This window comes from Brachionichthys hirsutus, chromosome 14 (assembly GCF_040956055.1).
Source record: "Brachionichthys hirsutus isolate HB-005 chromosome 14, CSIRO-AGI_Bhir_v1, whole genome shotgun sequence".
NCBI lineage: Eukaryota > Metazoa > Chordata > Actinopteri > Lophiiformes > Brachionichthyidae > Brachionichthys > Brachionichthys hirsutus.
Genome location: NC_090910.1, coordinates 5419886 through 5440286, shown reverse-complemented (window position 1 = coordinate 5440286; position 20401 = coordinate 5419886). Strand labels below are relative to the sequence as shown.

The 20401-nt window shown below is 45.9% G+C and overlaps 3 protein-coding genes across 3 annotated transcripts; 1 reads left to right on the top strand and 2 right to left on the bottom strand.

Moving 5' to 3' along the window:
* The first annotated feature begins 1057 nt into the window (after positions 1–1057).
* On the top strand, positions 1058–6047 carry si:dkeyp-28d2.4 (myelin-associated glycoprotein). The gene is made up of 7 exons (XM_068748082.1): positions 1058–1094; positions 1307–1687; positions 3810–4112; positions 4208–4453; positions 4557–4644; positions 5164–5203; positions 5439–6047. The coding sequence occupies exons 1-7, from the start codon at positions 1058–1060 to the stop codon at positions 5679–5681; spliced, it is 1338 nt and encodes a 445-aa protein (XP_068604183.1). The 3' UTR covers positions 5682–6047.
* A 91-nt stretch (positions 6048–6138) lies between these two features.
* On the bottom strand, positions 6139–14733 carry pck2 (phosphoenolpyruvate carboxykinase 2 (mitochondrial)). The gene is made up of 11 exons (XM_068748318.1): positions 14702–14733; positions 10755–10961; positions 10504–10688; positions 10255–10325; positions 9234–9369; positions 8962–9149; positions 8653–8815; positions 8366–8581; positions 8131–8268; positions 7530–7625; positions 6139–7441 (listed from the first exon to the last, which is right to left on the bottom strand). The coding sequence occupies exons 1-11, from the start codon at positions 14731–14733 to the stop codon at positions 6975–6977; spliced, it is 1899 nt and encodes a 632-aa protein (XP_068604419.1). The 3' UTR covers positions 6139–6974.
* Positions 14734–16627: 1894 nt separating this feature from the next.
* Positions 16628–20089, bottom strand: LOC137904055 (myosin-9-like). The gene has a single exon (XM_068748219.1). The coding sequence runs from the start codon at positions 20087–20089 to the stop codon at positions 16628–16630; it is 3462 nt and encodes a 1153-aa protein (XP_068604320.1).
* Positions 20090–20401: the final 312 nt, after the last annotated feature.

Below are 20401 nucleotides of genomic sequence, written 5' to 3'. Positions count from 1 at the left end.
GCGTGTGCTGAAACCGACCGAGAGAGTCGCAGCATTTATACTGCCTAAACTGTGATTAAATCAAACTTGGGATGAAGTATTCTAATATGTCGAGACTTGTTTCGAGTCGTTTCTCTGCAAGCAGCGGCAGTGGCTGACATTACTGTAAAGACTGAGTATATATATATATCCTTGAGAGTGGTTCCTCCACGCCCACGCACGGTGCACAGTGCCCCACGTTCAGTCGCTGAAGATCCGGTTTCTGTGTCGGTTGCTGACCGGAGTGGGAAATGCTGCTGACAAAGAACCTGACCAGCATCATTAGACACTCGGGCTATTTCATCACAACGAGGTTGCCGTGGTAACCGTGAGTGGAAACTAATTTCTCCTTCAGGCTTTGTTGCTATGCATCCGACTTTAGTGAATACCATTCTTCAGTATTTCTTTCTTCTCTGTCATGAATCATTTCTCTGATTTATTGTAGCTGACATTTGTTTTTGTAAATTAGGATACTTTTTGGGGTAAATATTCTTAAACACTTGAGCAGCAAAGTCAGCACATGAATAGTGCTGTGTGGATCACACTAAAATGTGCTGACACAGAATCACATTAGCGTGTAAATGAATCAAATAATTTCGTCTTGGCTCGCGTGATCCACATTTAGATCTTTGAAACCCAAGGAGGTTAAACTGTTGTGATATCTGACTTCCTGTATTTCTGCAGATTTTAGTCATTGGGGTCAAGTCCCGTCGTGTAACTTTCCAGCCACACAAGGGAAGTCTGTTGCCTCACTGCGCTTTCAAATCGGAGCGCTTCATCTTTCTCGTTTTCTAAATGTGGGCTCGTTTGGTGAGGACACGTCTCACTTTTCATGCTGTTCTCCATGTTCTGTGCCGACATTTATTTCGTTTGACTTGTACTTTATCAGTCCAGATCGGTCTCAATATTTTTTGTTGAATTGATTTTGTGTTTAAAATAGATCAGCAGATGTTACTAACTCTAAGAAAGTGCTCTCTGCTTTTAAACTTCGTGTTTTTATTGTGAATATAACACTTTTTTTCCAGTTTCTGTCTGAAACATGGTGGCCTATTTACTGAGTGTCCTGTTTGTTTCAGGTGAGCTTTATGTTCAGTCTCTAGAATAATTCACATTTATCTCTTTTGATCTGGAAAGAAAACAGAGAAAGAAAATCGAGAATGTTAGTCAGACAGGGAAATAACGGCTCACATGCAACGTACTGCTGTTCTGTGTCATCAGGTTTCTCTTTGTGGACATGATTTTTATTTTTATTTGCATTTTTCTTGATTAGAGGTTTTGCTTTTTGCAGGTGTTTGGGCCGATTGTTCCAGCTCAAAACTGTTCATTAAATCACCGGAGAGGATGGTCGCCCTGAGCGGATCCTGCGTGCAGATTCCCTGCAGCTATGAAGTTCGATCAGAATTCAAGCCCGACAGCCGAGGAATATTTTTTGGAGTGTGGATTAAAAGCGACCCAAGATTTGGAACATTTCCCAACAATGTCATTTTCAACAGCAGCAAAGCAAACAACACATATCCGATGAGCATTATTGGGAACCTGAACGAGAAAAACTGCACTACTTTATTTTCCAATTTAAGCAGAAGCTATTCCGACACGTACTTCTTCAGAATTGAGAACAAACAATTCTCGGCGACCGCATCCTGCAATGAACTTAAAATAGAAGTTCAAGGTAAGAAACGTCTTTTTATTAGTCTTTCTTTAAGACTAATATGAAGTTTTAAGCTTTGGCCTTAAGAACAGACTTCATAGTATTTCCCTTTATTGTGAAACTAAATATTTCTTGTAAACGATCACATGCTGTGCAGGATGATCAAGAGTTATGGCCACATGTTCTGGAAACCAGCCAGCATACAGTATATATATTTTTGCATTGTTCCTTCTGTCACTCCGTGGCATGGACAAAACGTAAAGTCTTTAAATAGCAACACGAGTTCTACTCCCTTTGTTGCCGTCTATCCATCAGACATTTGTAATGTCATAATTCAGAAAGTCTGTAAATGCAATCGTTATTTATATATTATATTGTCCCCAAAGTTCACCCCGAACTCCTTAAATAGGAGGTCCTAAATGATACGCTCCAAATTGAAGGGGGTGGATTAATTCACATTTAACAGAGATTTACATTTTCAATAAGGTTAATTTACTCAATGCATTTTAACAATAACAATCAACCTTAAAAAGGAGACCATATATGGAGTTACCCCCCCAAAGCTGTAACTTTAATACCACTACCCCATACACCCCCCAGTTTAACCTCCCCTCCACATGAGGCCACTTGGAACAGTCCAATTAGGCTGATGCTGCACACCTGGCCTGCATTCACATGGGCACGCCTCCATGTCAGTGGCCCCGCCCATCACCTCAAAGAGCAAACCAATAACGTCCATGTGACAAAGCAACTGGATAAGGGTCCAATCATTAGCAGCTAACACAAAGACTAATTGGGAAATCAATATAAGGTTTTAGGGCGGCTCGGTGGCGCAGGGGTAAGCACTGTTGCCTCACAGCGAGATGGTCGCAGGTTCGTCTCCGGCTTGTGGCCATTCTGTGAGGAGTTTGCATGTTCTCCCTGTGTATGCGTGGGTTCTCTCTGGGTTCTCCGGCTTCCTCCCACCACCAAAGACATGCAGCCTAGGCTGATTGGTGACACTAAATTGCCCGTAGGTGTGAGTGTGTGTGTGGCTGGTTGTCTGTCTCTGTGTTGCCCTGCGATGAACTGGCGGCTTGTCCAGGGTGTCCCCTGCCTCTCGCCCATTGACTGCTGGGATTGGCTCCAGCTTGGCCCGTGACCCGATAACGGAATAAGCGGTTAGAAAATGGAAAAAAAAAAAAATGGAATATAAGGTTTTAATTAAAGCGATCAATATCCGGGTGAATTAAAATGGATGTATTAAATATTTAGGAAAATATACTAAAATAATGAAGGTACAAATGGGGGGGGGGGCATACACCTGCTCAGTGAGGGAGGAGGGACAACTCCCTCACTGATTGATACTTCAAAAAGAAATTCCCCTTCCTGGAAACACAAAGGAACACGTTGATGCCTGTGTTTCGTCCACCATCTCTGGAAGATGGACGGCACCATGGGGGGGGGGGGGGGGGAACAGACTCAAATGGAATGTTTGGATTGTCTTAAAATAATCCCTGGGGGGGCCATATTTGGCGTGTCATCGCATCATGGCTCTGAATAATGGAAGGATCATCAAGCGTGAATTTAAATCTGAAGAAAAGCAATAAATGGAGGAAAAACAAAATTAAAATGTGTCTCAATTGTTAAAGAACACAAGTATAAGTGTGGACCTGACTCCTCTGCGTCTTTCCTGCCCTGCCTGAATTTCATCCTCGGAGCTCTCCGAATCATCTTCCTCTGCCTCAAGCTCGTCATCGTGATCTTCTTCATCAGACAACTCAATATCTGAGTTTGCATAAGCAGGTCGAAGTAAAAGTCTCTCTGCTTCTGAGAAAGACTTCCTTTCTTGTCATTTGAATAAAAAAAACCAGCCAAAATTGAGGAAAAACTACAAATGTCCACTACGGAGGACAGCTTTAAAAAATACAGTTAAAATAATTCAGACAGTGTTTTAAAGTGTTCAGACTTGCACTGGAGAAAGAGAGGCACCAAAGCCCCCCCCCCCCCCTTCACATTTAGTATCATTGAAAAGCCCTAAATGTCCTCTGTAGATGAGTATGCGGTAGATGGGACATATTCAGGTGTACAAATGTCCTCTACAGAGGACACATTTGACCTGCTGGTAATATACATATAATGTATGTTATCTTTGAACCCACAGATTCTCCTCCTACGCCTCGCATCGAGATCCCCAGGAATGATCTGAAGGAGGGGGAGTCTCTCAACGTCACCTGTTCCGCCTCGACCCCCTGTCCTCGATTTCCTCCTGAGATTTCCCTGAATCTCGACGGAGATTCTGACCACAAAGCGGAGGAAATCGCCAACGGAGACGTCACAGCGAAAATCCAGAAGATCCTCCTTTCAGACCGACACGACGGCCTCAACGTCACCTGTTCTGCCGCCTATCCTGTGGATGGAGGGGGAAACAGAACAGCGGAGGAGAGGAAGACGCTCCGTGTTTTATGTAAGATCCCGGCGACACACGATGGTTTACTTGGCGTCAGCTGTTTTTTGATTTTTTTGGGGGGGGGGGGGGAGATCAATCCCATATTTCCCCAGATGCTCCCAAGGACACCTCAGTGTCATCAGCAGCAGCAGGCGGCTGGGTGAACCTGACCTGCTCCAGCAGGGGGAATCCTCCCATCAGCCACTTCACCTGGTTCAGGACCGGCGAGGACGGACCCGTAAACGTAGCCAAAGGGCCCGTCTACGGCTCCAACGCCACAGGAGGAGGAGTTTACTACTGCCTGGCCAGCAATGATCTGGGAGAACAAAGATCTCCAGAGATCAGTCTGAACGATGAAGGTGCACGCGTAGCCATCGACGGAAGCTTCATCAGTCTCTGACGGCGTCCTCGTCTCTGAAGCTGAGCTCCATTCTGACTCTGGTATTTGTGTTTCTGTGGCAGCAGGGACGATCATCACTTCAACATTGCAGGCGACGCTCGGAGCGACCGCCGGGATCATTATATTCATCTGTGTGGTTGTCGCAGTGTGGTTAGTACTTCAAATTCTACTCACATTTATCTGACAAAATACACACTTCTGTGCACGCGTTCTTCTTACTGTAATCGGTTCAGATTTGCTTTATTGTTGCCGCTTTATTTTCTTACACGAGAATTATTTTGCTTTTTGCGGAGAATTCCAAATCAAAAATGTAAATCATGCCGCAGAAGACAGACATGTCCTTTTATCCTGGGTTTAAACCTGTAAAAAAACAAAACAAAACACCACAACGGTCCTTAAAATGCAAGAACCGAAGTACATTCAGCCCAATTCAGTCTGTACCATTTCAAACAGGTTTGCTTCAAAAACCTCCAAGACGTGATTGACTTTAAGACAATTGACTTTTTTTTGCATTATTATTGTACATCTTTGTTGTATTTCTGTCTGAGTGATAACCTTTCTTAAACTGTATCAAAGCCATTCATAAGTTACACATTGAAACATGTTAAAGGCTTTAGATTATTAATGTTACAAAAACTAATAAGATGGCTGCCGTCTTGTGTTTTCCAGGTGTTTTAAACTAAACCATCCAACAGTGCAACAAACACAGGTGGGAAAACATGAACAAAATCATGTGTTGTGAACGTTTCTGAATATTAATTTGGAGAAACACAAAGAAATATAACGCAGCCTCATGTTAGCGTTTAACAATCTAATGGCGTCATTCAGTTAATTTTTCAACCTTTTCTGCTGCCGTCTCCGATAAAGCAGATCTTTGCAGTGATTATTATTAATGTTTGTTGAAGCTGAGTTTCTGTCCTTATTTTTTCTTTTTTTTTTTACAGAGCCTGACTCCTGAAGGGCCGGATGATAAAAAACCAGGAAGAGCAAAAGAAAAAGAAGACGTCCGTTACGGCGTGATCGACTTCTCCAAGAGGAGGCCTGAAACGTCCTCGTCCTCAGTGCTGGACAGCGGACAGCAACAGGAAGTCCTGTACACACAAATCAAAATGTCCCAGACAGCGAACAGCTCCCCACAGTCTGCTGGCAGTCCAGACGCCATCTACGCTCAGGTGAAGACTAAATGAATGTATGCGTTTAGAAAAGACATTCCGTCGCTACCTGCCAGGTCTTTGCATTTTATTTTGAAATTTGCAATAAATGATGTATTTTTGGTTTGCTTTTTGTCCCCAGTTGGTGCTAATAGTTGTCAAAAGTTTTTTTATTTCTGTAAAACTTTAAAAGTGCTGGGTACAAATTCCGTGCATACGTAAATACACTTCCTGACTAAAAGCCGCCTGTATTGATCTCAGCAAACAGGCACAAGCCTCCTATTGGTTAATTACTGCGAGTATCTTTCAGCTGCAACAAGCTGTTTAATCCCGTCTGAGTAACTTCCCAAAATGATTTCTACATTTGGCGTTTTTAAGCATTTTATTTAACTACTACTGTGTCAAGCCGGTACATTAATATATATATATATATATATATAATAGTTAATATCTCACAATATCAAATGAATGAATCCAAAAATGAACGAGGTTTTTCTGTCTTTATTCATTGCACTATTAAAAACCTTGGCATACAGAGTAATCTGCGTTGCATTTGTTGGTCCAACATTTCACTTATCGTGTGTAAACATCACCTGAAATTATATAAAGCTCAATCATAAATTCCAACAAAGTGACCATCGAGTCGGTGCATAGTAATCCCCTAGAAATCAGAGTGGTGAATGCCCTTCTGGAATATATCTCAGTCCGTGAAACTAAAATAAAAAGGCATTCCACAAGGCAGTGATTCAAAAAAACTGGAAATAAAATTCACTTTAAAACATTTCACGAGTAAAACTACTCAAAACGTTATATTTTCTTTGGGCTTGGCTTGTAAACGTTAGCGAGAGGCACTCCTGTTAAATGTCTTAATTTGCGTGTGAACCGAGGTCGTCGCATTCGATCCTCGACACGCCACGATCTTAAAACGATAAAATCTAACCCGTCACGACGATAGTCAAATTTCCCTCCTGAGAAACAACGAAGTAAAACCCCGGTACGAAGCGTTCCAGCATTTCTGTGAAATCGGGTTGCATATTATTAACCTCTCCTCTTCTTAAAATGAAAGGCCAAGGAATTAAAAAGTTGGTCCGGCTAACATTTGTAAAGGTATTGTGTAATCAATTCTCAAAATTTAACAGTGAAGAGATAATTAAATATTAGCGATACAGGAAATTAACTAACTTGTAAAAACAGAGACGTGAACGCCGAACGCCCGTTGGCCAGGAATCTCAGCGTTTACGCTCGCGTGATCTAGAGAATGTTCGCAGTCCCCTCACGCTGGAGTCCCGAGTAATGGCCGACGACGTCACGCTCTCTGTCGCTACGGTTTCACACGTGCACTCTGTCCTCCAGCGCCTTCAGCTCGGCCCCCACCTCATCTGGAAGGTCAGCCCCGACTTGCTGAGTGAAGTAGGCTCTCAACTCCCGCGTCTCCTTCTGCCAGAACGGCGTGGGAACGTCGAATAGGGCGCCCATATCCACTCCGCTCAGCCCCTGAGTGTCGATGGCGCCATCTTGTGGCAGCCAGCCAATCGTGCTCTTCTTGCCCGCTTCGTCTTCCCTTTCCCGGCTGCAGCGCTTGAAGATCCACTCCAGCACTCGGGCGTTTTCGCCGAACCCGGGCCAGAGGAAGGCGCCGCTGTCGGGATCCTTCCTGAACCAGTTGACGTGGAAGATCTTGGGCAGTTGGGTGGGGGCCTTTCGGTTCTCCATGCTCAGCCAGTGGGCGAGGTAGTCGCCGAAGTTGTACCCGAAGAAGGGCCGCATGGCAAAGGGGTCGTGCATAATCACCTTGCCTGATGGGAAATAAACGAAGCGTCCCATTGGTGCCAAACAGGCGGGAGCAGGAATAACCCAACGGACGCGTCTTCCTCAGGGTCGTACCTTTATGCTCGGCGGCCGCCGTGGCCTCAGACCTCATGGCGGCACCGACAAAGACGCCGTGTTTCCAGCTGAACGACTCGTAGACCAGAGGCACTCCTGACAAGACCAACAGGTTTTTTTATGTTTAATACACAGCATGGATTAAGGGTTGGGCTTGGACCAGGGCCCAAGTCTGATCCAGTTTGGAGTTCCTGGCGCGGACGCCGATCTTTGACGACTCCCGGAACCTGAAACGCTCTCGACTGATCGCCGTCGACCGATTGCGTGAAGACGTCCATCTTGTTGCAAACGAGATGGACGAACGGCACACGACGGGAATCGAACCCGAGGCGACTATGCTACCCGCTGCGCCACCCTGTGTTTAATCCGTCTGCTGTATTTCTTTACAGAGTAGCTGCTATAGACCCGCTTCATGCACAACGTTTCAACAGATGCTGATGCAATAAAGTTGCATCTTTAACTTCCTTCCCTGCTCTCCGGCGTAGAGGCAGAGTTGACTTTAGTTCCCTCGCAGTTCCCCGAACTCGCAGCTTAGCTAACAGCACGACATTAGAAAGCACCAACAACATCCGCGACCATTTAGAGAAAGTCTCAGACGAACCTTCTGGACGCCTGCCGCCGAAAATGATGGCATCGATGGGCACGCCCTCCTCACTCTCCCACTGAGGGTCTATGATTGGACACTGACCGGCTGGAGCACAGAAGCGGGAATTGGGATGGGCACATGGAGTGGAGCTTCCTGTTGACAGAGAGGAAACCTTTATTCTGGAATAACTGACCTAAGTAGGACCTGAAGTCTTCGTAAAGGCCTGCTGGGGGGCGGAGGGGGGGTTTACCTTGCTTCCAAGCTTTGCCGTGCCAGTCTGTGAGCGTGACCCCGGCTGCTGGGGGGTCGAGGCCCTCCCACCACACACCTCCCTCGCTGGTTTCACCAACGTTAGTGAACACGGTGTTTCTGGCGATCGTGGCGATGGCGTACGGGTTGGTTCTGTCCGAGGTGCCGGGCGCCACGCCGAAGAATCCGTTCTCCGGGTTGATGGCTCTCAGTTTACCTGCAGAGTCAGACGGGATCACGCCATGTGTGGGCGGGTGCCACCCTCCTCCTCCTCCTCCTCCTCCTCACCTTGGCTGTCGAACTTCATCCACGCGATGTCGTCTCCCACACACTCCACCTTCCAGCCCGGCAGCGCCGGCTTCATCATGGCCAAGTTGGTTTTACCGCAGGCGCTGGGGAAGGCCGCCGCCACGTAACGCTTCACCCCCTGGGGGTTGGTGACGCCCAGGATCTGAGGAAGGGTCGGTGCACGAAAGCAACGCTCACACATTACGTCCTCGCACTTTGGAGAGAACAGCAGCTTGAAATGACCCACTTGATTTATATATGATATGAATAAATCAGGCCTTCCCGAGTCCCCGGCGACGCTCCACTCACCAGCATGTGCTCGGCCAGCCAGCCCTCGTCCTTGGCGATTCGGGAGGCAATGCGGAGGGCGAAGCATTTCTTCCCCAGAAGAGAGTTTCCCCCGTAGCCGCTACCGAAGGACATGATGCGCCGCTCATCCGGCAGGTGAGAAATCAGCACCTTGTCTGGGTTACAGGGCCACGAGTTGACCAGAGGGCCTGCGGAGCGGAACAGAAGGAGTACGGATCGTACGAAGCAGAGCGACAGCCAGCCGGGGGGGGGGGGGCTTCCAGAGGTCCTACCACTGAGCGGTAAAGGTCGTCCCACAGAGTGCTGGCAGCGGACAAAGTCCACCCCCTCAGCCAGCTTATTGAGGACAGGCGTCCCCGCGCGGGTCATGATCCCCATACTGGCCACCACGTACGGCGAGTCGGTCACCTGGAAGGAAAACGAAACGTTTAACCTTCTAGATCGTCAATCTAAAGAAGCGACGCAGCGGCAGGGTTAGTTACTTTACTGCGTTCTAGTTACTTTACCGCGTTCTAGTTACTTTACCGTGTTCTAGTTACTCTACCGCGTTCTAGTTACTCTACTGCGTTCTAGTTACTCTACCGCGTTCTAGTTACTTTACCGCATTCTAGTTACTTTACCGCATTCTAGTTACTTTACCGCATTCTAGTTACTTTACCGCGTTCAAATTACTTTACCGCGTTCAAATTACTTTACCGCATTCAAATTACTTTACCGCGTTCAAATTACTTTACCGCATTCTAGTTACTTTACCGCGTTCTAGTTACTTTACCGCGTTCTAGTTACTTTACCGCGTTCTAGTTACTTTACCGCGTTCTAGTTACTTTACCGCGTTCTAGTTACTTTACCGCGTTCTAGTTACTTTACCGCATTCTAGTTACTTTACTGCGTTCTAGTTACTTTACCGCGTTCTAGTTACTTTACCGTGTTCTAGTTACTTTACCGTGTTCTCGTTACTTTACCGCATTCTAGTTACTTTACTGCGGTCTAGTTACTTTACTGCGTTCTAGTTACTTTACCGCATTCTAGTTACTTTACCGTGTTCTCGTTACTTTACCGCATTCTAGTTACTTTACTGCGGTCTAGTTACTTTACTGCGTTCTAGTTACTTTACCGCATTCTAGTTACTTTACCGTGTTCTCGTTACTTTACCGCATTCTAGTTACTTTACTGCGTTCTAGTTACTTTACCGCGTTCTAGTTACTTTACCGTGTTCTAGTTACTTTACCGCGTTCTAGTTACTTTACCGCGTTCCGAGTATCGCGTGTGGGGGGGGGGACGACGGTCGGGTACCTGCACGCCGTACTTGGACAGACTGGAGCCTACGGGTCCCATACTGAACGGGATGACGTACATCGTCCGACCTGAAGAGGGCGAAGGAGCAGAAAAGTCACGTTAATGGAGTTCATCGCTTCCTTTACATAAGAGAACGTTTAATGCCGGCGATAGAACATCACAACGCAAACACTCCCGTCGTGATCTCTCACGTTCCGTCAGTCGGTGGGAAATGATTCTTTACATCACGTCCACGTTTCCGTCTACCTGCCATGCATCCGGGGAAACGCTCCCGCCTGGCTCTCTGCCAGTCCGACTCGTCCATCCAGCTGCCCAGCTGACTCTTCGCCCCCCCGGCGGGGACGGGGACGGTGTCCCTCTGGTTCCTGGTCACTATGACGGTCTTGCTCTCCACCCGAGCCACGTCTTTGGGGTCTGTGCGCGCCAACCAGCTGGAGAAACGGCAGGAATCAGAGCACGAAGATCTTAACGACGAGCACGAGGGACAGAGCGCTCACCAGTTCTCGTATTTGGGGAGCCTCTTGACCGTCCCTTCCCTCTCCAGACCTGCCAGGATGGCGGCCGTCTCCCGCGGCGTTCCGGTCACCACGTGCACATTGCTCGGCCTGCACTCATCCACCGCTCCCTTCACGAAATCAGCCACCGCCGGAGGAAGTGAGGGGACGGAGGCCAGGGACCGAGCCCCGGCACTCGCACCGCCATGCCTGGAAGAGAACAAACATTCATTTAATCATTACGATTCCCTTCATTTGCCACCAGATGAACAAACTACACCGACCGTCCACTTCTGAAATGATTTTCCATCAAATAACCGTCTTCACATGCAAACAAACGTCGAAGGCCTCCTGTGAGACACTGGACACGCCCCTTGAAGCGATATACGGTGAACCCGAAGAACCAGTCCTGCTCTGATTGGCTGAGGCGGAAGCAGCTGGCTTTGGTGGAGACGCATTCGACTTCATTCCACTTGTGACGCTTCATCAGTCTCACCTTTTGAGAGTGCTCCGTCCGCTTAGCTCACTCTTAACACTCGTGAACATAAATGGAGGTTAAACCCACAGAGTCTCACTTTTTATGCCAACGGACACCGACGGGCGTTGCAGCGGTAACGAGAGATTAAAATGGCACATTTGATAACAACACTCACTACGCCACACGAAAGCATGCAGGGAGTGAACCTCTTGTTTGGTAGCAATGCTAACCTCGCAAACTCAAGCTACTTAGAGGGCGGCAGCTACGCTAGCCCGGGAGTCTGACGCTCCTCCCGTCTGTCACAGGCAAAACGAACATCGTATCCGGGGCCTCATTTGTATGTTGCTTTGGATAAAAGAGTCTAATGAACGACTATTGTAAATGTGGATAACATCTTTATATAAATACTGCATCATCAAACCAAAAGGCCAAATAAATTACGTTTAAAAAAAATGTATAATAATCACTTCAAGTGCTTTAAGAGAAACTTGCACCATATAGGGATCCACATTCTGTGGGAATACACATTAAACACTCTGAGAAACACCGAATAGCTCTGGGTCCAAACTCTCAGCCGTTTAACCATTGATGTGGGGGTAATCAATCATTTGTGCTGTTCTCCCTCCATAGATATCCGCACGCTAAAACATTTACAAGTCATCGGAATCCTCTAGAGTCGACACCACATACTCAGAGAAACAACGCGCAGCTCCTCCCCCCTCAATGAGATTTACACCAGCCACATTTTCACCTGGATCCTCATTAAAAAGGTTCTAAATTGTATAATAATAAAATAACGAAGTAAAAGTGAATTGGAGTTTGTGTTTTTAACCGATTGTTGAACCCGTAGACGGGATTTGCAATGTTAAAATTTATATCGTTCTGGATCCGATCCAGATGTAGTTCGGTGATAAAATGGAGGCCCCCACCCTACACGACTGTCAGATTCCATAAACATCGATCAATAATCAACCGAGATATTGAGGAAAAGATCTTGAAGCTCCACCGACTGTAATGTGAATGAAAATTTCAAACTGATCCAGAATCTCTTCTGGATCATCACCAAAATGTTGTCATCTGTTCCTGGAAACATTCCTTTTCATTTCCATTTCCTGAAAATGTCATCAAGAACTTTTTGAGTTGCCTCGGCAACAGACGGACGGACAGACAAACGCCTCCGCGTCGGCGGCGGTAATAATGGGGACAAAGTAAGACACTGGAATCTGAGCAGGAGTGATTCACAGCAGCCTTTGTCACAAAGACAACGTCAGCGTTACGTAAACGGAAGCAGCAACGTTATTTAAACCAGTTTAAACGCTACGACTAAGAACAGGTTTGGTTTTCAGACCAGGGTTCGTGCTTGAGGACAAACGTCGGGGGCCCACCGAAGTTACTCCGTCTCGTTTTAGCAAAAAAAACAACAAATAAAGCGCGTATCTGTGATCATTAAATGAGCTCTACTGTGCCGCACAAAGCGCAGTAACCACGGAGACCGTTTCTGAGTATTATTCCCGATTAGCGTTAAGAATTGAGACTCCTGGTTCGGGAACACAAAGAGAAAGACAAAGACAAATATGACTGGACGAGCATCGTCTTCCAATCGGGAACTGAACGTTACACAGATTAAGAGAGGCGACGGAGAGGAATTGATCTGGTATCAGTTCCCTATTCCATATCTATTCCCCGTTCCTGCTAACACACCTTCAAGTGGGCAAACCAATCGTTGCAATCCAAAGTCAAACACGCCCACGCGCCTCCTCCAATACCCTCATCGGGGTCATGTGTACACTACAAAGTAGGCCATGGATCACGTGGTGCCTTACTGGTCTTACTGGTCTCACTGGACAACGGCGAGGAAAGAAGTATGGAAAACACAATCAAATAGAGGAATACAAATACAAATACAATTAGTACCACGAGCCACGGGGCAAGTCGTTCACACGCTCCTCTGATTAAAAACAAGTTAAACGCTCAAGTAGAACGCTCAGTGACTCCAGAGCAGACGAAGACTCAAACAAGTCTTCAGTGACCCCAGAGCAGACGAAGACTCAAACAAGTCTTCAGTGACTCCAGAGGAGACGAAGACTCAAACAAGTCTTCAGTGACTCCAGAGCAGACGAAGACTCAAACAAGTCTTCAGTGACTCCAGAGCAGACGAAGACTCAAACAAGTCTTCAGTGACTCCAGAGCAGACGAAGACTCAAACAAGTCTTCAGTGACTCCAGAGCAGACAAAGACTCAAACAAGTCTTCAGTGACCCCAGAGCAGACGAAGACTCGAACAAGTCTTCAGTGACTCCAGAGCAGACGAAGACTCAAACAAGTCTTCAGTGACTCCAGAGCAGACGAAGACTCAAACAAGTCTTCAGTGACTCCAGAGCAGACGAAGACTCAAACAAGTCTTCAGTGACTCCAGAGCAGACGAAGACTCGAACAAGTCTTCAGTGATTCCAGAGCAGACAAAGACTCAAACAAGTCTTCAGTGACTCCAGAGCAGACGAAGACTCAAACAAGTCTTCAGTGATTCCAGAGCAGACAAAGACTCAAACAAGTCTTCAGTGACTCCAGAGGAGACAGACTCGAACAAGTCTTCAGTGACTCCAGAGGAGACAAAGACTCAAACAAGTCTTCAGTGACTCCAGAGCAGACAAAGACTCAAACAAGTCTTCAGTGACTCCAGAGCAGACGAAGACTCAAACAAGTATTCAGTGATTCCAGAGCAGACGAAGACTCAAACAAGTATTCAGTGACTCCAGAGCAGACGAAGACTCAAACAAGTATTCAGTGACTCCAGAGAAGACGAAGACTCAAACAAGTCTTCAGTGACTCCAGAGCAGACAAAGACTCAAACAAGTCTTCAGTGACTCCAGAGCAGACGAAGACTCAAACAAGTCTTCAGTGACTCCAGAGCAGACGAAGACTCAAACAAGTCTTCAGTGACCCCAGAGCAGACAAAGACTCAAACAAGTCTCCAGTGACTCCAGAGGAGACGAAGACTCAAACAAGTCTTCAGTGACTCCAGAGGAGACAAAGACTCAAACAGGTCTTCAGTCTTTCTGCCTCTCAACAAGCGATTCTTTCATTTTTCACATATGAAGGTTCATTTTAAATACGAAATCACCAAAATGTTTCCTGTGGACGATAAAAAGAAATTGAAGCACACCAAGTCAGCTGGAATAAATCTCATGTTTACTTATGAAGGCTGAGTGACAGCAAACTGGCAAAACGCCACTACGCCTCCCCCACAAGTCAATACAAATGTTCCAAAGAGATCCATATCATATACGGTACATATAGGTATATCTATGCATTTATACACACATATAAATACATCTGTACATACACACAATATAAGGTGTTGCTAGGTATAAGAACAGGCTAAAGGAAGACATTTATCAGCCTCGTCCTCGTCCTCGTCCTCAGCTTACACATTTGAACTAATGAAACTTAAGTCACTTCACAAATATACTCACTTTCTCACGACTCGGAGCAGAAGGCCCGCCATCTTGGGTGTGATATACTCAGACTATATTAAATAAAACGAAAGTTTAAAACGCCACATGAAGCTAACTAGCCGAGGAGCGCTTGGTTTGTTCTGGCTCGTGTCTCCTCTGAGCGGACCTTGCACTTTGCCCATCGCGTACATTCACGCACTTTGATGTCGCGCGCGCGCGCGCCACAGCGTCCAGTGTGTTCGGTTCACAAAGCGAGAGGCACCGCCGGTTAAACGCCCCGGCGGGCATTCACCAGGAAGAGGCGGGGCTTTCTCACCGGAATATCCGGTTGTCGTTTGTGTACGTTCTTTTCATTCGATGACCGACTGGCTGGTTGTCCCCTGACTAATGCAACTTTATAAATCATACTACTATTTTAGATTAGTTGTTATTTTGCACTGGCGGTGTAAAATCATTTTATTTTTGTTTTTCTAATGTTACGTTGCATCAATTGAGTAATTTAATATTGGTTTTATTTTTATTTGTATTGTTAAATTTGTATTGTTTATTGTGGATGATTTATGTACGAAGGACTTTCAACGGAAACAAGACCGCAAGGGCTTTTTTGAAATGCTCCTCTTAGACAGGATGTTTGACTTTATTTGTACTGTAATACATGCTACTGTGTGACTGTACTTGTACTCTAACATTCTATCTAATAAATATATTCATCATCATCACTATGGCGACGCCCAATGCGCGGGTCAAAGCTTCCTGTGATTGGCTCATCGTTTTGTTCTTGCCGTATTCTCAACTAATGGTCACCCCTGATAGGTAAACCAAGCCCACCCAAATAACAAGTACTCACCAATCAGAGGCAGAGTGGGGCGGGTCATAGACAGATAGACAGATAGATAGACAGATAGACAGATAGACAGATAGATAGATAGATAGATAGATAGATAGATAGATAGATAGATAGATAGATAGATAGATAGATAGATAGATAGATAGATAGGTAACAAATGATTTTCATGAAATTGGATGGGATAGGAAATATGTTTAAAAAAGCAACAATTTATTTTAGAGTAAAATCTTGAGCAGGATTTCATTCAGATGTGATGAATGTCATCAGAGTCAAAATAACCGAACATGCAAAATAACAACAAAATAAAAAAAAATGTTTACACCACAGATGCAAAATAACTATTTATTACAATAAATTACAAAGACAATTAATATGTGCAATGTAGGTGGACTTTAAAGGGAGTGGGGGGGGTTGATCCGGAGAGAGTCGTGATGACTATCTCCGTTTCTGCCCCCCTGAAAGGTGTATTTTTAGGGCCGTTTTGAAGGAGGCCAAAGAGGTGCATGTTTTGAGGGCAGGAGTCAAACAGTTCCACCCTTGGGTGGCCGTATTGTAAAAATATGATTTACCCCATGTTTGCCCTATAGGAGGGGGTAATCAGGTTGTTGTTTGAGCTCCCTCTAGTGTTGTGGCTGTGGGTGTCACTAAATCTGTGGAGGTGTTTTGTCAGGTATGCAGGGATTGAGGGGACTGATGGCAGAGCTGCATTGACTATTTTAAATGCCAATCCCATTTTGAGTTGTTGAACCCTGTCTTCTACCCTGAGCCATTTTAGGCTAGCAAAATGTCCAGGAAGAAGGTGGGTCATGGGCCCCAGATTTCTTTTTCTTTTTTTTTTTTCATGGGTCCCAGATTGAGGAGTAAGCCGAATGAGTTTGTTTTGGGAAGTTTGGAGCCTGCTTTTCAGGGACACTTTGATGTTGGAATACCAGGAGGAGCTCGCATAGTCAATGCTCGTTTGTCGCTGAGAGAAATGTGATTGTGATCACATTTCTCAAGGCTGCTCCTTCCTCTGGGGTTAACTCCATTCACTCTAGTGAACGAAGCTAAATAGTCAGACTCATTATCAGGACAGAGATTATTATGGTCAGGGACAACTACTTGCTGCTACCACGCAGAAATATCCTGTACCACTTCTTCCTTGCCTTCTTCGCACGCAGGTGGTTCTGGAGGTACTCTAGCTCGGACATCTGCTGTAGACACTGTTGACCCTTCTTTTTCAGGGTCTCGTTTAGAAGGTCCTTCTCAGCCTCAGCCTTCTTCAGAGCAGCAGTCAGAGAGACCTCCATCTGATCTTTCTGTTTCGCCATCTCATCCATTCGGGTGTTCAGCTCTGCCTTCTGGTGCTCAAGCAGAGAAACACGAAGGTCTGTGTTTCTTTCCATCTCATCCATTTGGGTGTTCAGCTCTGCCTTCTGGTGCTCAAGCAGAGAAACACGAAGGTCTGTGTTTCTTTCCATCTCATCCATTTGGGTGTTCAGCTCTGCATTCTGGTGCTCAAGCAGAGAAACACGAAGGTCTGTGTTTCTTTCCATCTCATCCATTTGGGTGTTCAGCTCTGCCTTCTGGCGCTCAAGCAGAGAAACATGAAGGTCTGTGTTTCTTTCCATCTCATCCATTTGGGTGTTCAGCTCTGCATTCTGGCGCTCAAGCAGAGAAACATGAAGGTCTGTGTTTCTTTTCATCTCATCCATTTGGGTGTTCAGCTCTGCCTTCTGGCGCTCAAGCAGAGAAACATGAAGGTCTGTGTTTCTATCCATTTCAGCTATTTGGGACTTGAGCTTTAGAATTGCCATCTCCCACTGCTTCTCCACCCCCTTGATGCGATCTCTCTGATGAGCGTTCTTCTGAGAGAGAGACCACATTTTCTGTTCAGCTGCCGATCGTTGCTGTTCCTCATCATGTAGCTTCAGCCTTAATTCACTCATTTCTGCTTGAATGTTAGTTAGCTGATCTTTCATGTTCGAGGTTTCAACCAGCATCATTTCTTTCTGCTTCTTTCTGTCTTTCTCCGCCTGCAGCTGCTGGCTGTCCAGCTGCTTTTGAACGTCTTTCAGAGAAGCGTTAACACTTTTCAGCTCCGCGCTCTGCTGCTCAACCAGAGCACCCTGAATGTTTTCTTTTCTTTTCATCTCATCCATTCGGGAGGTGAAACTTAGATGTTTCTCCGCCTGGTTCTTCTCCAGCTGATCTATTGTAGCTCTCAGACTCATGTTATTGCTGGAGAGAATCAGATCATTCTGTTCCAATGTTGATCGTTGCTGTTTCTCACCACATAGCTTCAGCCTCAATGCAGCTATTTCTGCTTGAAGGGTGGTGCTGGTTTCATCCCACTGTGAATTGAGAGTGCAGATCTGTAGTCGCATAGATTTTTTCTGCTTTCCATCTTCCTCCAGCTGCAGCTGCTGGCTCTCCAGCTGCTGCTGAGCGTCTTTCAGAGAAGCGTTAAGACGTTTCAGCTCTGCTTTCTGCTGCTCAATCTCAGCAACATGAAGGTCTGTGTTTCTTTCCATCTCAACTATTTGGGACTTGAGCTTTAGAATTGTCCTCCCCCTCTTCTCCGGCTTAACGTGATCTCTCTGATTAGCGTTCTTCTGAGAGAGAGACAACATTTTCTGTTCCAATGTTGATCGTAGCTGTTCCTCATCATTAAGCTTCAGCCTCAATGCAGCTATTTCTGCTTGAAGGGTGGTGCTGGTTTCACCCAACTGTGAATTGAGAGTGCAGATCTCTAGTTGCATCATTTCTTTCTGCTTTCCGTCTTCCTCCAGCTGCGGCTGCTGGCTCTCCAGCTGCTGCTGAGCGTCTTTCAGAGAAGCGTTAAGACTTTTCAGCTCTGCTCTCTGCTGCTCAAGCTGAGCAACATGAATCTGTCTGAATCTTTTCATCTCATCTCTGCGGGAAATGAAATATGGAATTGTCCTCCCCCTCTTCTCCACCGGCTTAATGCGGTCTCTCAGATTAGCGTTCTTCTGAGAGAGAGACCACATTTTCTGTTCCAATGTTGATCGTAGCTGTTCCTCATCCCGTAGCTTCAGCCTCAATGCAGCTATTTCTGCTTGAAGGATAGTGGTGGTTTCATGCAGCTGCTTTTGAGCGTCTTTCAGAGAAGCGTTAACACTTTTCAGCTCCGCTCTCTGCTGCTCAACCAGAGCACCCTGAATGTTTTCTTTTCTTTTCATCTCATCCATTCGGGAGCTGAAACTTAGATGTTTCTCCGCCTGGTTCTTCTCCAGCTGATCTATTGTAGCTCTCAGACTCATGTTATTGCTGGAGAGAATCAGATCATTCTGTTCCAATGTTGATCGTTGCTGTTCTTCATCCCGTAGCTTCAGCCTCAATGCAGTTATTTCTGCTTGAAGGATAGTGGTGGTTTCATACAGCTGCTTTTGAGCATCTTTCAGAGAAGCGTTAACACTTTTCAGCTCCGCTCTCTGCTGCTCAACCAGAGCACCCTGAATGTTTTCTTTTCTTTTCATCTCATCCATTCGGGAGCTGAAACTTAGATGTTTCTCCGCCTGGTTCTTCTCCAGCTGATCTATTGTAGCTCTCAGACTCATGTTATTGCTGGAGAGAATCAGATCATTCTGTTCCAATGTTGATCGTTGCTGTTCCTCATCCCGTAGCTTCAGCCTCAATGCAGTTATTTCTGCTTGAAGGATAGTGGTGGTTTCATACAGCTGCTTTTGAGCGTCTTTCAGAGAAGCGTTAACACTTTTCAGCTCCGCGCTCTGCTGCTCAACCAGAGCACCCTGAATGTTTTCTTTTCTTTTCATCTCATCCATTCGGGAGCTGAAACTTAGATTTTGCGCCGCCTGGTTCTTCTCCAGCTGATCTATTGTAGCTCTCAGACTCATGTTATTGCTGGAGAGAATCAGATCATTCTGTTCCAATGTTGATCGTTGCTGTTCCTCATCACGTAGCTTCAGCCTCAATGCAGTTATTTCTGCTTGAAGGGTGGTGCTGGTTTCATCCAACTGCAAATCTACTTCCATATATTCCGGCTGATTTCTGTCTTTCTCCACCTGCAGCTGCTTTTGGGCGTCTTTCAGAGAAGCGTTAACACTTTTCAGCGCCGCTCTCTGCTGCTCAACCAGAGCACCCTGAATGTTTTCTTTTCTTTTCATCTCATCCATTTGGGAGCTGAAACTTAGATGTTTCGCCGCCTGGTTCTTCTCCAGCTGATCTATAGTAGCTCTCAGACTCATGTTATTGCTGGAGAGAATCAGATCATTCTGTTCCAATGTTGATCGTAGCTGTTCCTCATCACGTAGCTTCAGCCTCAATGCAGCTATTTCTGCTTGAAGGATAGTGCTGGTTTCATCCAACTGCAAATCTACTTCCATATATTCTGGCTGATTTCTGTCTTTCTCCACCTGCAGCTGCTTTTGGGCGTCTTTCAGAGAAGCGTGAACACTTTTCAGCTCCGCTCTCTGCTGCTCAACCAGAGCACCCTGAATGTTTTCTTTTCTTTTCATCTCATCCATTCGGGAGCTGAAACTTAGATGTTTCGCCGCCTGGTTCTTCTCCAGCTGATCTATTATAGCTCTCAGACTCATGTTATTGCTGGAGAGAATCAGATCATTCTGTTCCAATGTTGATCGTAGCTGTTCCTCATCACGTAGCTTCAGCCTTAATGCAGTTATTTCTGCTTGAAGGATAGTGTTGGTTTCATCCAACTGCGAATCTACTTCCATATATTCTGGCTGATTTCTGTCTTTCTCCACCTGCAGCTGCTTTTGAGCGTCTTTCAGAGAAGCGTTAACACTTTTCAGCGCCGCTCTCTGCTGCTCAACCAGAGCACCCTGAATGTTTGCTTTTCTTTTCGTCTCATCCATTCGGGAGCTGAAATTTAGATTTTGCGCCGCCTG

Bases quoted from the DNA above. Each gene is read 5' to 3' on its own strand.
- si:dkeyp-28d2.4 (XM_068748082.1), top strand. From the start codon at position 1,058: ATGGTGGCCTATTTACTGAGTGTCCTGTTTGTTTCAG. The intron at 1,688-3,809 runs GTAAGAAACGTC...TTGAACCCACAG, and splicing joins ACTTAAAATAGAAGTTCAAG to ATTCTCCTCCTACGCCTCGC. The intron at 4,113-4,207 runs GTAAGATCCCGG...ATATTTCCCCAG, and splicing joins GAAGACGCTCCGTGTTTTAT to ATGCTCCCAAGGACACCTCA.
- pck2 (XM_068748318.1), bottom strand. From the start codon at position 14,733: ATGGCGGGCCTTCTGCTCCGAGTCGTGAGAAA. The intron at 10,689-10,754 runs GTGAGCGCTCTG...CCGTTTCTCCAG, and splicing joins CTCCCCAAATACGAGAACTG to CTGGTTGGCGCGCACAGACC. The intron at 8,816-8,961 runs GTGAGTGGAGCG...ACCCTTCCTCAG, and splicing joins GGCTGGCCGAGCACATGCTG to ATCCTGGGCGTCACCAACCC.
- LOC137904055 (XM_068748219.1), bottom strand. From the start codon at position 20,089: ATGAGTCTGAGAGCTATAATAGATCAGCTGGAGAAGAACCAGGCGGCG.